Source organism: Caretta caretta, chromosome 3, assembly GCF_965140235.1.
Source record: "Caretta caretta isolate rCarCar2 chromosome 3, rCarCar1.hap1, whole genome shotgun sequence".
NCBI lineage: Eukaryota > Metazoa > Chordata > Testudines > Cheloniidae > Caretta > Caretta caretta.
Window position 1 is genome coordinate 30,731,456 of NC_134208.1, and position 14,080 is coordinate 30,745,535.

Sequence of the window (14,080 nt, forward strand, 5' to 3'; positions counted from 1 at the left end):
TTCCTGCACTCTGAGATTGTCTGCCTCCACGTATTTTGCTGTGCTCTGTCAGTGTGGGAGGACAGCGTGAGGTCAGAGAACATTTAATCACGAGTGTGGTTTTTTTCGCCTTCTAATCTTCTCTAGCTTCTGGGAAGGAGAAACATATGCAGCTGGTGGAGGGGAAAAAAAGGGAGAGTGGTAGTTTAAAAAGATACATTTTATAGAACAGTGGGTACACCCTTTCATGGTAAACCTTACTGTTAACATTACATAGCACATGTGCTTTCATTACAAGGTCGCATTTTGCCTCTTATTGAGGGTATGCTGGTTTGGTGTGAAAAATCACACACGCAGGGCCGGGCAGCAGAATTCGGCTTGCAGGCAGCCATGGTAAGCCAGTCTTTTGGTTTCTTTAACCTTCATAACATGTGGGAATGGCTTCAAACAGCAGCGCCCTCATTTCCCATATGAAGTAGCCGTTGGGCTGGATATCTAAAATGGGTTGGCAATTTAAAAGGAGGGGCTGCAGTTTCTGAGTTCACGTGCAGCAGAAACCCAACTAACCCCCCACACATACACACAATTCTCTGGGATGATGGCTTCACCCCTCTCCCCACCACATGGCTAACAGCGGGGAAGATTTCTGGTCAGCCCCAAGCAAACAGCCCAGCAGGAACGGGCACCTCTGAATGTCCCCTTAATAAAACCACCCTATTTCAACCAGGTGACCATGAATGATGTCACTCTCCTGAGGGTAACACAGAGAGAGAAAGAACGGATGTTGTTTGAATGCCGGCAAACACCGGGACCATACACTGCAGTGCTTTGTTCTGCAATGATTCCCAACTACGTGCTACTGCTCTGGCGTGGTAAAGTGTCCTACCATGGTGGACGGAATAAGGCTGCCCTCCCCAGAAACCTTTTGCAAAGGCTTTGGGAGTACATTCAGGAGAGCTTTATGGAGATGTCCCTGGAGGATTTCCGCTCCATCCCCGTACACATTAACAGATTTTCCAGTAGCTGTACTGGCCGCGAATGCCAGGGCAAATTAATCATTAAACACACTTGCTTTTAAACCATGTATAATACTTACAAAGGTACACTCAGTAGAGGTCCCTTCTCCGCCTTCAGGGTCCGGGAGCCCGCCTTGGGTGGGTTCGGGAGGTAGTGGGTCCAGGGTGATAAACAGATCCTGGCTGTTGGGGAAACCGGTTTCTCCACTTCCTTGCTGTGAGCTATCTACAACCTCGTCTTCCTCGCCCCCCAAACCCACTTCCATGTTGCCTCCCACTCCTTGGACGGAGTCAAAGCACAGGGTTGGGTTAGTGGTGGCTGCACCCCCTAGAATGGCATGCAGCTCATCATAGAAGTGGCATCTCTGGGGCTCTGAACCGATGCGGCCATTTGCCTCTCTGGTTTTTTGGTAGGCTTGCCTGAGCTCCTTAATTTTCACGAGGCACTGCTGCGGGTTCCTGATGTAGCCTCTGTCCTTCATGCCATTGGAGATTTTTTTCAAATATTTTGGCATTTCGTCTTTTCAAACGGAGTTCTGCCAGCACGGATTCATCTCCCCATACAGCGATCAGATCCCGTACCTCCTGTTTGGTCCATGCTGGAGCTCTTCGGCAATTCTGAGACTGCATGGTCTCCTGTGAGGATGAGTTCTGCATGGTGACCTGTGCAGGTGAGTTTGCCACGCTGGCCAAACAGGAAATGAGATTCAGAAGTTCGCAAGCCTTTTCCTGTCTACCTGGCCAGTGCATCTGAGTTGAGAGCGCTGTCCAGAGCAGTCACAACTGAGCACTCTGGGATAGCTCCCGGAGGCCAATACCGTCAAATTGCGTCCACAGTACTCCAAATTCGACCCAGCAAGGCCGATTTCAGCACTAATCCCCTCGTCGGGGTGGAGTAAAGAAATCTATTTTAAGAGCCGTTTATGTCAAAAAAGGGCTTCGTCGTATGGATGGGTGCAGGGTTAAATCGCGTTAACGCTGCTAAATTCGACCTAAACTCGTAGTGTATACCAGGCCGAAGAAAATAAAGTATGCAGGCACAGCAGGTCCATTTCCTTGAAGAGTAAGTTTGGTTCCGTTTCCTGCATGTGATTTACAAATAATCTACCTAAAAGGAAAGGAGTACTTGTGGCACCTTAGAGACTAACCAATTTATTTGAGCATGAGCTTTCGTGAGCTAGCTGTAGCTCACGAAAGCTCATGCTCAAATAAATTGGTTAGTCTCTAAGGTGCCACAAGTACTCCTTTTCTTTTTGCGAAGACAGACTAACACGGCTGTTACTCTGAAACCTACCTAAAAGGGCTGCTAAGACACACTGGACATAATTGGATTGAGATCCAAATCGATCCAATTTGGAATTGTTCCCTCGTTTATAATGGGAAAGTTATGGGACCATCAGACCTAAGCTCACATGGGCTGAAAACCAATATTGCTGCCAGTAGTATGCTGCAAAAAGTGAAATGTGGGGTTCCCACAACTGATTTCTTGTTTAAAACTGCGTTCCAGTGTGCTCCTGGCTGACTAAAGAGAAGCTGTGATTATGGTTATAGTGTTAAATCTCCCAGATATTGAGGCTGATGAGAATGTGAGATGTTAAAAAATAGAAATTTATGGGAGAGAGATGTGGGGCCAATCCCGCAAACCCTTATTCAGGCAGGTTGCTGCATTAAACTAATTTGGAGTACTTGCCAAAGTAACCGTTGCAGAGTTCGATCTGGTTTTAGAGATTTAGTTGGAAAGAGCATATTTGAGAGAAATCAGGGACGAGCCGGTGGAAATCAAAGGTAGCAAATTACAGTTGATATCTGATTTTTATTACTCCTTGTGATTTTGCAAAATTCTGAGCATGAATGTAACAAGTGTTGTATATGGGCTATATATGAGATGCAGTCAGACATATGCTAACAAAGCCACAAGATTTTTAGCTTGTAGGCTCTTTTGGACAGGGAGAGTTTCTTATTTGTCTGTGATGGAGATATCTCATACTGGGACCCCTTGGGGCCTCTGTTTCCTTCTACGCTGTAAATATAAATGAAGTATGGAAACATACATTTCACACTTTATTGGATTTTTGTAAAAATTACTGAGCAGCCTGACTCAGCAGTGCCAAAAAGATGGGGTAGCAGGACAGAGAATTTAGAACCATAGATGTGTCAGGGTTTTGAGGTCAATCATGATATGATTGCAGAGGTACTCTTGATTGGAATGGCGATTTTGATAATTTATACCATTGATAGGGAGAGATGGATTTATAGAGATTATTATGAGATGGTTGAAAAATATTTAATGGAAAATGAATAAAAGACTAGTCCTTCTGATCATTGATGGTATCTGAAAACAGAAATGCCTTGACCAACTGTTAGGGCTCATTGCACTAAATGAGTAGAAGATTGTTTTGTCCCTCATTAAGACCGCAACTAAACAAAGTAGCGAACGAAGGCTGTTCCTGTGCTTGAAGTCACACCCATACCATGAATTGCAGCCTAAAAAGTTAAAAAGAAATAGAAAGCAATGCTGTCAAAGATATAACTTGGAAACATTAAAGGCTTGTTTGCATATTGGTTTTATTTCAGACTAACTGCCATTTTATAAATTAAAGTGGACTGCATCCACACGATGTAATTCTTCTTCTGAATTAACTGGCTAGTTAATGTAAATTGGATAATTCACGTTGAAAGTTGGTTGAGTTCATTTCAAAATTAAATTAGTGTGGGAAAGGTTGTGTGGTCTGTATTTTGTGTTAACATTTCAGTCCTCCCTCTGATATTCCACAATGCATTGTTTCACACCAAGATCAGCCTGTCTTTTTACATGTGCCCTCTACTGCCCCAGGGTCATGATAGCGGGATGTTACCTCCCTGTTTAAATCTGTTCTTGGCTAGTTACTGTGTTAAAGTAAAAATGCCTTCTCCCTTCTCTTGCCTTTTCAATACAGATGATGGAAAGTTGTTGCACGTTCAGATCGATACCTCTAATATTAGGAAGTAGAGAAGAAAACATTAAAAATAGTACTCTTTACGTGAGTCATAATTAATCACTCATACAAGTGCGTTGACTAAACTTGGTTGTGCAATTAGAGAACTAATTATGATGAAAATGCAATTGCACATTTAAATCGCCACCCATACCCTGAGGGTCACCCATTTGTTTCTCCTCCCTCATTTAGGCTTGCTGTAGTCTCTCTGCAATTAAGCAGCACTACTGAAACCTGAAAGCATGTGCAAGTGTAATTATGTGTCCATTTAGACATACTTAACCTTTTTAACAAGTGCATCCTACTGAAAATTTAACAAGTAATTTTTTTAATGTTAATTAAAAATATAGATACATTTAGACAAGTTTTGCATGAAAGTCCTAATCCAGTAAGCTCATATACATGGATTGACTCTGTTGAAGTCACTAGGGCTCTGCATGGGCATATGAACTTGCACCGTCGGAGTCTAAAGAATATATACCTTTCATAACTATTCTAGTCTGTCAGGCTAAATACACAGTAAAAACTGTACAAAAATCCACCTTTATTAGAGAACCTTCTGTTTTAAAAAGATTTCCTCAATGTGTCCCCCAAACATAATGGGCAACGTTTTCATTTACACTAAGGCTCCTTTTAACCACATTCTGGGAGTGTGAAGAGGCCTTGCCATGAGAGTGTCTTACTTTTGCATCCATTTTAAGACCCCTGTGCATTACCAGAGCAATGTAAAGTGGCCATAGGGTATGTCTGTACTTCAGTGTAAGCCCAGGGTTAGTAGAATTCAAGTTAGCAGAGCCTGGGTCTAACTTAGGGCTTGAGTGTCTGTCTATGCTCACTTGTAACCCCAGGTTTGGAATTGTTGAAACCTGGGACTCCAGCATCAATGCTGCATTATGTGGGTCTGAGTCTGTCCGTCCGTCCCCTCCTCCCCCCATCCCAGACTTCCTAGTGCCCTCCCAAAGTGTGGTTGCTGTAGCCGTTTGTTTGTGGCTGTGTGCCAACACTGCAAAGCAATAGGGATTGAACGCTGGGTCCCAGCTTGACTCAGGTGTGGACCCCCCGCCCGCAGGGGTACTGGGACCCTGGGTCCGATCCCTGGGTTAGCACAATTTATGATGGAGCAGGGTTAGGCTTGAGCCTGAGTTCGAACCCTGGGCTTACATTGCTGTGTAGACATAACCTTACTATAAAGGAGAATCTGACCAACCAAGAACAATTCTGTTCCACCTTAATTTGAAGACCACCATTAGATAATTTTGTGTGTTGCCTGTTCAAGACCAGTCTGACTGCATAGTCAAGCTGTAGTAAAAGGCTGTCTTTGTTGTTTGAACTAGTTATTCAAACCTGATGCATTTGTATTTTTATTTTTTAAATACATTAATACCGTTTTGCCACATGGCTGAGATCTTGCATTCCAAGGTAAATAACCAGTTTGGAATCCCCTAAAAGAGAGGCTTATTTAATATGAAGAATGGAGACGCAAGTTATATGCACAGTGATATGGTGTTAACTAGGCAGCGGAGGTGGGAATTACTGGGGGGTGGGGTGGGCTGAGCATTGCAGCACCTGCCGTCTAAGCACCCTGCTGCCAAGTGGAATTCACAACTCCGTGTTAGGCACCCAGGCTCCCTATGCAATGCAAGGGGGGTTAGTTAGGCGCCTGTAGGGGCAGTTAAGAACTGAAGTCCCTCTTTTGAATCCCACCCGTAAAGCCGCCACTCTATGTGCTGTGGAACCCACAACAAAGTAGTAATTGGATGTTTTACAAGATTACACATTAATCAGTGCTGACCTAAAATAAGAATCCTAAGATTGACTGACTGATAACTTGATAGTCCATAATCCTTGTGTGTTTTGTAAAATGTGAAGTGTTAATTTGAAGCATTACAAATTAGTTTTGTGTTCTGCCTTCTGGGCAATTTAATGCAGTTTAGACTATATAACTGCATTTGGAAATCCAATTTCTGCTGCTTGCAAATATATATTTTAATATTTTTACTGCAGTAGATAAATAGTGCAAAATATTTTTTGTGCCGTGGGAAGACTTACTGCAATTTCTAGCATTCCATTTACAATTTGGTAATTCCACTATAAACTCTTTTTAGGTTCCTATAATGTGGCATTTGATAAAATAGAACTTTTTATAGAAACTTCTGCTTCCTTTGAAAACTCTTGTTAATTTCAGTTGCATGGGATTGGGCTCATAAACTGCATCAAACTGATACTTAACATAGTACTCTCCCCTTCTTAAAGTCAGCTTTATTCTGTTTATCTCATAGGGCTTGATCATGTGCGGTACTGAGCACCCTCAACTTCCTTGTGAAATCAATAGGAGTTTAGAGAGTTCAGCACCTTTTGGGATTGGTTTTGTTGTTTCTATGGTTCAAATGAAGCTGTGGAACTGACTAATTAAACAGCATTTAACTGCTCAATTGCTATCAAATGTACCAAATACAGGTTCGCAAGAACATGCTGTGCTTTTGAAATAATATCTGGTATAGCCTAACATTTCATTAACTTTAGTGGAATGTTAATGGGATGACAACAGCATGGTATTATCAGGAGAGGTCCTCAGGGATTTCATACACTTTCTTTAAATTCATCTACAACAACATAGATTAACAGTTGCATTGTATGAGAGCTGTACCACATGAGGCTCTTGTATTACAATATCATTCTCTTGGTGTTAGTTTAATTGCCCTTTAAAATACAAAGAATAGTAAATCTAAAAAAAAAATGTAATTTACAGTAACAGTCTTTTTGGGGAGGTTAATCCCACCAGAAATTTTTTCCGTTTTATAATTAATGTTTGAACAAGTTTTAGGCATATTTAAAACTCAGTTGAACATCTCAGAACATTTCAGTAATAGAGGACCCATTACATTTTGTCTTGTGTTAACAATGAAAAAGCTGAGAGAATTCTTTGCCCAAACACTATAATGTGGACTAGGAAAAATAGGCACTGTCTGTTGATTTTTGCATCTTTGCCTGGTGAATCAGAGACGTAATGGCTAGATATTTTTGTCCATATTAGACTGTAGGGGGGAGACTTAGGTGTCCGGCTCTCATTGATTTTTCACTTGGAGTTTGGTGCCTAACTTCCCTTTGTGCCTTTGAAAATCTTCCACTTCTTGATGAATGTTGCTAGTGATTTTGAAATTTCTATGTTTATAGAAATATAGAACACGAATAAAAAATGAATTTAAACGTGTACTGGCTCAGTGATTTTACAATTTGCTAACTTTATTAAAATTGTCATTTTAACAGATTAGAAATGTCATTTGTTAATATTGTACAACTGGGAACTTTCTACTTTGAGTCTAGTTTCATCACATTGTTTTCATTTCTTTGTGTATCTGCAGTTGCATCAGCTATCCTGTTCTTGACCTAATTGCAAATTTCAATGCATTTTTCTCCATTTGGATTTTGTAGAATTATGTATCTCCATGTTGGTTCGCAGGCATATTAACCACTTAGTCTAGGCAGTCCTCCTGCTTAACCTCTCTCAGTGCAAAGCCTGATCTCCCAGGTGGGGAAGGAGTCTCTGTTCCCCTGGCTGTGGCATTGGTAATAGGGAACTGGACAGTCAGACCCTCTCAGCTCCCAGAACACTTGCTGACCCATCAATAGTCTCTGTGTTTGTGCCAGGGGAGGATTTGTCTCTGAATAGGAGAAGCATAGAAACTCTCTAATGGTGCCTAGGGCCCTGTGGAGATGGAAAGGCCAAGGCTGTTTGAGTGGTTGCTGGAAGAGAGGGGAGGCGAATGTAATGTGTTTTAACGGAGAGAGGAAATAAGAGGAGGAAAGGAATTAACAGTTAAAGAGGAAAATAAAACTGCTGTAAATTTATTAAAATGGAACATATGCTATAAAGCAAAGGGAGGATGGGCAGGAATTCAGTTTCAGAGGGCTTTAGGGGAGAAACAAAAGTGGTAAAACTAATAAAGGAATATCTGTATTTAGAGATACAGTACTGTTAAATGTAAACTAGATAAAACAGAGTCTTTAAAAAAAAAGATTTGACATGGTAAAGAAACTGTTCCTGTGCTTGTTTCATTTAAATTAATATGCTTAAAAGCAGCATTTTTCTTCTGCATAAAGTTTCAAAGCTGTATTAAGTCAATGTTCAGTTGTAAACTTTTGAAAGAACAACCATAACGTTTTGTTCAGAGTTACGAACATTTCATAGTTATGAACAACCTCTATACCTGAGGTGTTCGTAACTCTGAGATTCTGCTGTATTCAAGATGTCCTTTGGAGCTCACTGTGCATCTGAAATAACCTGTGCTTTAATGGATAAATCTGTAGTTTTTAAATTTTGTTGGACACAGCCTGAGGATGTGATGTAGTAGCAATGGATGATAGCTATTTTTTAAAAAAGTTGTCCAAGTGACAAGCAGGAACCTTGCATTTGTTAAAGCAACGTGACAGCAAGATGTTATGAAGAGCTAGTTTTCTGTGGGATTCAAATATACATGAGTTAAGAACTCCATTTACTTCAAAGACTCTTCAGGAGACAGACTAAGATCATGATGAAAGAAAATATTTCTCAGCAGTAACATAGAAAAAAAAAAGTGAATAGAATTGTATCCAAAACAAGAATGTAGGTAACCACAAAACATATGACTAGGAAAAATCCTTTCTTTTAGCTATGGTAATGAAGCAACATTTAGCAGTGACCATTTGAATTAGCATGAAAGACTGGAACATTTGTACTCAGTTGACTGAAATCTAGTTTTATTAAAAGCTTTTCATTTAGCTTTGAAGCAGGGAAAAAACAGGAAATATAATTGGAGATGTTTAAGATCTAAAAGGAGGAAAAAATGTCTGACAGGAATGATGACACTAAGATTTTTCTGAATGTTACCCATGTTAGTCAAGTGGTTACTGCTGTTCAGACAGCCATGGAGATTTGGTTAATCCAACCTTATTGATTAAGTAGGCAGCTGTTTCTGTTGTCCGAGACAAGTTAATTGTGATCTTCCGAGGAAAGAGCTAATCTGGGTAAAATGAATGGCATGGTTAACGATGCCAGTGTACATCTCCAGTTGCCATGTTTGTTGTGGTTGCCAACTTTGATCACAGTTTGACCTTATTCTTATTACTTTAAAAGATAGTGCTGCAAATTTCTAAACTGCACAGGATATATATAAAGCCAGTTAATAGAGCAGATTAAACAAAACAAGGAAACCGTGCTAAATCTGCCCGACATTTTTCTCGATGAAGGAAATATTGCATCAGGGGCGTTTAAATGTTGTTGAATAAATTTGAATGTTATGGTGTGGAATACACTACTGCTATTTTAAGGCAACTATAGTTATTTGAAGAAAATACATTTTTAAAAAGGGAAATTACACTTTTCTAATTGGAGCAGAGTGTCTTGTCACCATAGACTTTGAGAGATCCTTATTGGTGTAATGCAGTCTTCTCATTAAGAACAAATTATATGTATTTCATTATCAAATGTTGCCTAACAATTTCTTTTGAACTGCATCCACTGCCGTATCTATTGCGACTTTTTTTCTCCCATTTCACACATTAGTAATGATGGAACAAAGAAGAAAATGGATTATTAAAAGTTCCACTCTGCTGGAGTTAGTGACCTCCCTTACATCCCAAGCTTCCCATTGATTCTCCATTTTTCCCCCTGGAGAGAGGACCTTCATGTTGACCTTTTTTCCACAGAGCTAGCACGCCTACTAAAATAATAGGCTCAGCACAGTGGCTGTGACTGTATGCATCAAGATTGAGAAGGATTCGTATCAGCAGTGGAAAAAGTGAGGGGTGTTAAAAAAAAAAAAAAAATTAATACATGCTTTTTGGGAGGAGGAAGCATGAATTGAAAGTACATTGATAGTCTAGCAAAACTAAGTTCAAATCTCACACATTGAGTATTTAAATTTTTTAAATGTTTCCAATTACCAGCTCACAACAGTGTGCTTTTCCTCGAATGAAAGTATGTGAAATGCGCACAGGCATCTTAATTACATGAACAGGTCAAAATGGGATTTAACATAATTGCCCAGTGAGTTAATAAATTCAAGATCCAGCTGAGTGTAAAAGATTTGTTTGATTTCTAGCATTATTAGGTAAGTTCAAAACTATCCATCATGTTTGGCTTTTAATATATAATCAGCTCAATTTGTCACATTTTGAAGCAATTAAACTAGAAGCCTCTAAATTGTTGACTTGGATTAAATTACCTAGATTGTAACAATAGTGCTGTCAAAAAGTATACAGGATTATTTCTGTTTGTACTACAAGCAGTAGGTTTGACTGTGCTGTGCTCTCAAGATGATGTCTAAGCATATTTGGCTTCAGTGTTGTTTATTTACTCTCATACTGCAGTAGAGCAGCAGATGTGAGGAGCTGGCTGTGCTTTTATCTTTTGAGTGTATGTATAAATTCAGAACTCTTCTTAACATGCCTACAGGTTTTAGGTCCTGCCCCAAGATGGTGCTCATTCTTGGACAACTTGACAGAAGAACTGGAGGAGAATCCGGAGAGCACAGTTTATGATGATTACAAATTTGTTACCAGAAAAGACCTTGAAAATTTAGGTAAAATTTAAGAGACCCCCCCACCCCCACCCTTTCTTTGTGTGTGTGTGTTTCTTGTCCTCTTTTCCTTGTTCAGTTTTAAAGCACTCACATTGCTGCATGTTGCAGGTCTGAAGTTTGGGTGTGCTGTATAGCAATAAAAGGACTGTTAGAAAGTTACTCAAAGTAGTTCTTCCTAACTCTTGCCACTGTTTCTAACATGCCAGTCCTGATTGCCCTAATTGGACAACCTTTGCTCACAGCTTGTCTCCTAAGGAGAAGGTTGATGTACAGTGATTTAGTATGTCTGTGGAAGTGCTTTGAGGTTCTTTTAGCCCAGCATTTCTCAAATGGCGGCATGCAGCCACCCCTGTGGCCAGGAAGAGCGGTGATGCGGGGGAGAGACAAAGCATCGTCCCTTCCCAGCTCCTTCCCTGTTCTTCCTGGATGCGCAGCCCTGCCCAGGTGGTGCACAATGTTGCAGGAGCACGATGAGTTCTCTACTTGGGGGGGCACAATGAGACTTAGGGCATGTCTACACTTACCTCAGGAGTGATCGATCCAGTGGGGGTCGATTTATCGCATCTAGTGAAGATGCAATAAATCGACTGCCAAGCGCTCTCCCGTCGACTCCAGTACTCCACCGAAGCGAGACTCGAAGGCGGAGTCAACGGGAGAGCGTCAGCAGTAGACTTACCGCAGTGAAGACACCACGGTAAGTAGCTCTAAGTACGTCAACTTCAGCTACGCTATTTTCGTAGCAGAAGTTGCGTAATTTAGACAAATTTAGCTACCCTCCTTCCCTCCCCCACAGCATAGACCAGGCCTCAGGCTTCAGCCCTGAGGTGCTTGGGAGGCAGGTTCCAGTGGCGGGACTTAGGGAGCCTCGCTGCGTGGACCAGGGCTCCAGGCGCCAATACCTGTCTCCAGCTGCAGGGTTTCAGGCGCTGACTGCCAACTCTGGCCATGCATCCCCAGCCTTCGGCCATGGGGCTTCAGTTCAGGCTCCAACCCCTGGCCACGCGACGGCAGGCTCCAATCCCCATCTCCGGCCATGCGGCGTCGGCCCAGTGCCCCGACCCCTGATCCTGGCAGCAGCTGCTGGCCCTGGGCACCAATCCCCGGCCACGTGCTCCGACCCCCAGTCCTGGCCGCTGACCCTGGGTGCTGACCTGTAGTGCCAGCTGCGTGGCAGCAGGCATCGCTCTGGGCACCAATCCCCGGCCCTGGGGGTGCGACGGTCCCAGGTGCGCAGCAATGGGTGCTGGCTTTCGCCTTGTGGCGGGGGGAACTGACCCCCACATCCGACCACGCGGCCTCAGGCTCTGGCCACGTGGTGGCGGGTACTGGCACTTTGCTCCAGTGCCCTGCCTCTGCCATGCAGCTCCTGCTCTGGCCACGGTCACTGACTCCCAGCTGCACAGCAGCAGGTGCCTATCCCCGGTTCCAGCTGCAGGGCTCACCACCCACCCTCCTCTCTCTCATCCATGCCCTCTCCCCATCGCCCCTGGACCCCACTGTCTTCCTGGCCCTGCATCCACCCCTCCATCACCCCAGACCCCCGCTGCCTTCCCCAGCCCACATCCATCCCACCTTGTCCCCCACTGCCTCTGTCTCTCAACCCACCCCCAATCCAGGGTTTAATTTGTCCTGAGACTTGCTGAGAAAAGTGATGTTAACGAGCATACAAATATCACTTTTCACTGTAATATTTTTATTATTGAGTCTGCAAAAAATCCCCTACATAAATAAATTACAGTGGTGTGGATGTGTATATGTGCTATGGATTTGTTTTTCCTGAAGTTAATCAAGTATTTTAGGAAAAAGCGTCAGTGCTGCCTTGGTGGCCACTCTGTGAGGCCGCCAAAAAATTTGTTGCGAGAACCACTTAGCCACACAATGAGAAACACAGGAAAGGAAGAGAAGTTGTTTCTACTTTTAAATACTTATGAGATGCTCAGATACTGTGGTGCTGAGGCCATAGTAAGTACCTTGATAAAGGAATCCACTTGCAAATGGTATCCTCAGTAAGGAGTATATTTTGGACTTTTATACAATGAAATTCATACAGCTGTCAATGGAAACTTATTTTTATGGACTTTTTTATGTATACACCACCCATAACGCTTTACCTTCATAACATCACTGGGAGATAGGCAGGTATTATCCCCCCTTCCCCCCCCCCCTTTTTTTTTTTTTTAAACAGATGGGGAACTGAGGCACAAACTAATGTCTGGTCTACACTGGAAACTTAGGTTGACATAGCTACAATGCTCAGGGTTGTGAAAAATCCCCAGTCCTGAGTCCTGCAGCTATGCCAACCTAATCCCTGGAGCACACACAGCTAGGGTATAGAAGAATGCTTCCAGTGACATACCTGCTATTGCTAGAGTTCCTACAGCTATGGTAAAAACCCCTTCTATCACTGTAGTCTCTGTCTACACTACAGGGTTACAGTCTCATAGCCACAGTGCCATAGCTACGCTGCTATAGCGCTTGTAGTGTAGACATGATCTTCGCAACTTGACCAGCATAATACAAAAAGTTTGTGGTAGGCCCAGGAATAGAATCAGATCTCTAAGACTGTGTCTACACTACAGAGCTTACAGTGGCACAGCTGTACCCATGCAGCTGCGCCACTGTCAGATCTCCCACTTAGCCGTTCTATGCCGATGAGAGAGAGCTGTCCTGTCGACATAATTAAACCACCCCCAGTGAGCAGCGACAGCTATGTTGCACTGTGCACGCTTCCACTTATGCTGGCAAAATGTATGTCACTGAGGGTTGTTGTTTTTTCCACACCCCTGAGCAACATAAGTGGTAGTGTAGACATGGTCTAAGACCTAGTCCAGTGTCTTAACCAAAAGACCATTCTTCTGTGAACTTGGAGAGGGTTCAGAATGTCCCTTTTGAGCAACTAAGCTGCAGTTTGGGATTTTCATTAACCTGCAGAAGCTAAACCAAATTCACCTAGGATTGACAAATCAGGTTTATGGGGCATCTTGCACCTAGAACTTACAGGTATTACTGTTTTGTATCATTAGATGTCAATTGATGTAGCGTCTTTCGGAGCTATACATCTGTATAAGTTTAAGTCCCTTCTATGACTAGTAGCAATCAAGTTTATAAAATTTAGTTTCATGTTTTACAATGATAGCATTATTTTTTGAACTCAGTCACGTTTTCCTCTCAAAGATGATGCCTGTGTCTTGTTTTTAAAAACAAAATTAGTTTGGGAGATAAGAGAGAAACTCAGTGTAAATCTGTTATTTTTGAAATTATCTTTTAGCCAAGATTTATTAATTTCTGGAACTATTGGATCTGTAGGTAATGTTTGCTTTAAAGAAAAGTTCTCCTTTTTCTCAACTATACAGAGCTGCCTGAAGATAAATACTCTCACAATCTTCTCCCATTTGGAGATTTTCATTCTTTCTTTAGGTTAGGGCCTAGGGTAACAGTTTTATGAACTGCTGTGGTATCTATATCCGTGCTGTATTTATATCTTTCAGCATACCTCTTCTTCAAAGGTAGTGACCCAGGGCAAAAACTCTTAATTAAAACATCAGTATGC

At 42.2% G+C, this 14,080-nt stretch overlaps 1 protein-coding gene across 1 annotated transcript in view; it reads left to right on the plus strand.

Moving 5' to 3' along the window:
- Positions 1-14,080, plus strand: part of NOL10 (nucleolar protein 10) — a 93,726-nt gene that overhangs the window by 57,948 nt on the left and 21,698 nt on the right. The window contains exon 14 of the mRNA XM_048845474.2: positions 10,404-10,530. Within this exon, the coding sequence (XP_048701431.1) occupies positions 10,404-10,530 (127 nt within the window). The remainder of the gene's footprint in view (positions 1-10,403; positions 10,531-14,080) is intronic.